Source organism: Meleagris gallopavo, chromosome 11 (genome assembly GCF_000146605.3).
Source record: "Meleagris gallopavo isolate NT-WF06-2002-E0010 breed Aviagen turkey brand Nicholas breeding stock chromosome 11, Turkey_5.1, whole genome shotgun sequence".
Lineage (NCBI taxonomy): Eukaryota > Metazoa > Chordata > Aves > Galliformes > Phasianidae > Meleagris > Meleagris gallopavo.
In genome coordinates this window covers 23,087,071-23,088,718 of record NC_015021.2, presented here as the reverse complement: position 1 = coordinate 23,088,718, position 1,648 = coordinate 23,087,071, and the positions used below count along the sequence as shown (strand labels likewise).

At 56.9% G+C, this 1,648-nt stretch overlaps 1 protein-coding gene across 1 annotated transcript; it reads left to right on the top strand.

Annotated features, from left to right (window-relative positions):
* The first annotated feature begins 42 nt into the window (after positions 1-42).
* On the top strand, positions 43-1,225 carry P2RY1 (purinergic receptor P2Y1). The gene is given in 1 exon segment (NM_001303197.1): positions 43-1,225. A coding segment is annotated over 1 exon segment (1,089 nt). The 5' UTR covers positions 43-136.
* Positions 1,226-1,648: the final 423 nt, after the last annotated feature.

Here is a 1,648-nt window from a genome sequence, read left to right as displayed (position 1 = left end):
GGCTGCGCGGCTCCGCTCACCTTCCCGCCCGGCGCGCTTTGCTCCCCTGCTCCGTTCTCCTTTTCCAGATGCGTTGCTGTTCCCGTAGAGCCTTCGCCGCTTCGCCCCAGGCCGTCGTGAGCGCGCCGGGAGGATCATGACCGAAGCCCTCATCTCTGCTGCTCTGAACGGGACGCAGCCCGAGCTGCTGGCCGGCGGCTGGGCCGCGGGAAACGCCTCCACCAAGTGCTCCCTGACCAAAACGGGCTTCCAGTTCTACTACCTGCCCACCGTCTACATCCTCGTCTTCATCACCGGGTTCTTGGGCAACAGCGTGGCCATCTGGATGTTCGTCTTCCACATGCGGCCATGGAGCGGCATCTCAGTGTACATGTTCAACCTGGCGCTGGCTGACTTCCTGTATGTCCTCACGCTGCCCGCCCTCATCTTTTACTACTTCAACAAAACCGACTGGATCTTCGGGGATGTCATGTGCAAACTGCAGAGGTTCATTTTCCACGTGAACCTCTACGGCAGCATTCTGTTCCTCACGTGCATAAGTGTGCACAGGTACACGGGCGTCGTGCACCCGCTGAAGTCGCTGGGGAGGCTGAAGAAGAAGAACGCTGTGTACGTCAGCTCACTGGTGTGGGCCCTGGTGGTGGCCGTCATCGCGCCCATCCTCTTCTACTCGGGGACGGGGGTGAGGAGGAACAAAACCATCACATGCTACGACACCACGGCCGACGAGTACCTGCGGAGCTACTTCGTGTACAGCATGTGCACCACGGTGTTCATGTTCTGCATCCCCTTCATCGTCATCCTGGGCTGCTACGGGCTGATCGTGAAAGCTCTGATCTACAAGGACCTGGACAACTCTCCTCTGCGGAGGAAGTCCATCTACCTGGTCATCATCGTGTTGACGGTCTTCGCCGTCTCCTACCTCCCCTTCCACGTGATGAAGACCCTGAACCTGAGGGCCAGGCTGGATTTCCAGACGCCGCAGATGTGTGCCTTCAACGACAAGGTGTACGCCACCTACCAGGTGACGCGGGGGCTGGCCAGCCTCAACAGCTGCGTCGACCCCATCCTCTATTTCCTGGCCGGGGACACCTTCCGCCGGCGGCTCTCCAGGGCCACCCGCAAGTCATCCCGGAGGAGCGAGCCCAACGTGCAGTCCAAGAGCGAGGAGATGACGCTCAATATTTTGACAGAGTACAAGCAGAACGGGGACACCAGTTTGTGAACGGATGTGAATGGTGTGGGAACACCTTTTTGCAGTAACGCTGCATCCTGACACCGCCGGACAGCCCTGCGCACGCGTGTGTCGGGGTGATCTGCCATCCCCATTCATTTTAGATAAAGGCTCTTTTTCTAAGATTAGAAAAAGCTTAACACAGTAAGTGGAAGAATTTTAATCTTAGTGGAGAATAACATGTCAGAATTCAGCTCTCCTGCTCCTTGCAGAGTTCTCATTTCTTTCTGGCTTGTGTCAGATGAAGTAAAATGAAGCAAATCCCCTAAAGGAAGAGAGCAATCAAAGTGCTTCTGTTTTAATGGCTCAGACTCCCACACTCCAAAAGGATCTTCGCCGGCCTCCCTTGCAAACAGGAAATGCAGACGAGGAGCTCAGCTCGGCCCCCGGAGCTGCCCCTTTGGTAGCAGCCCA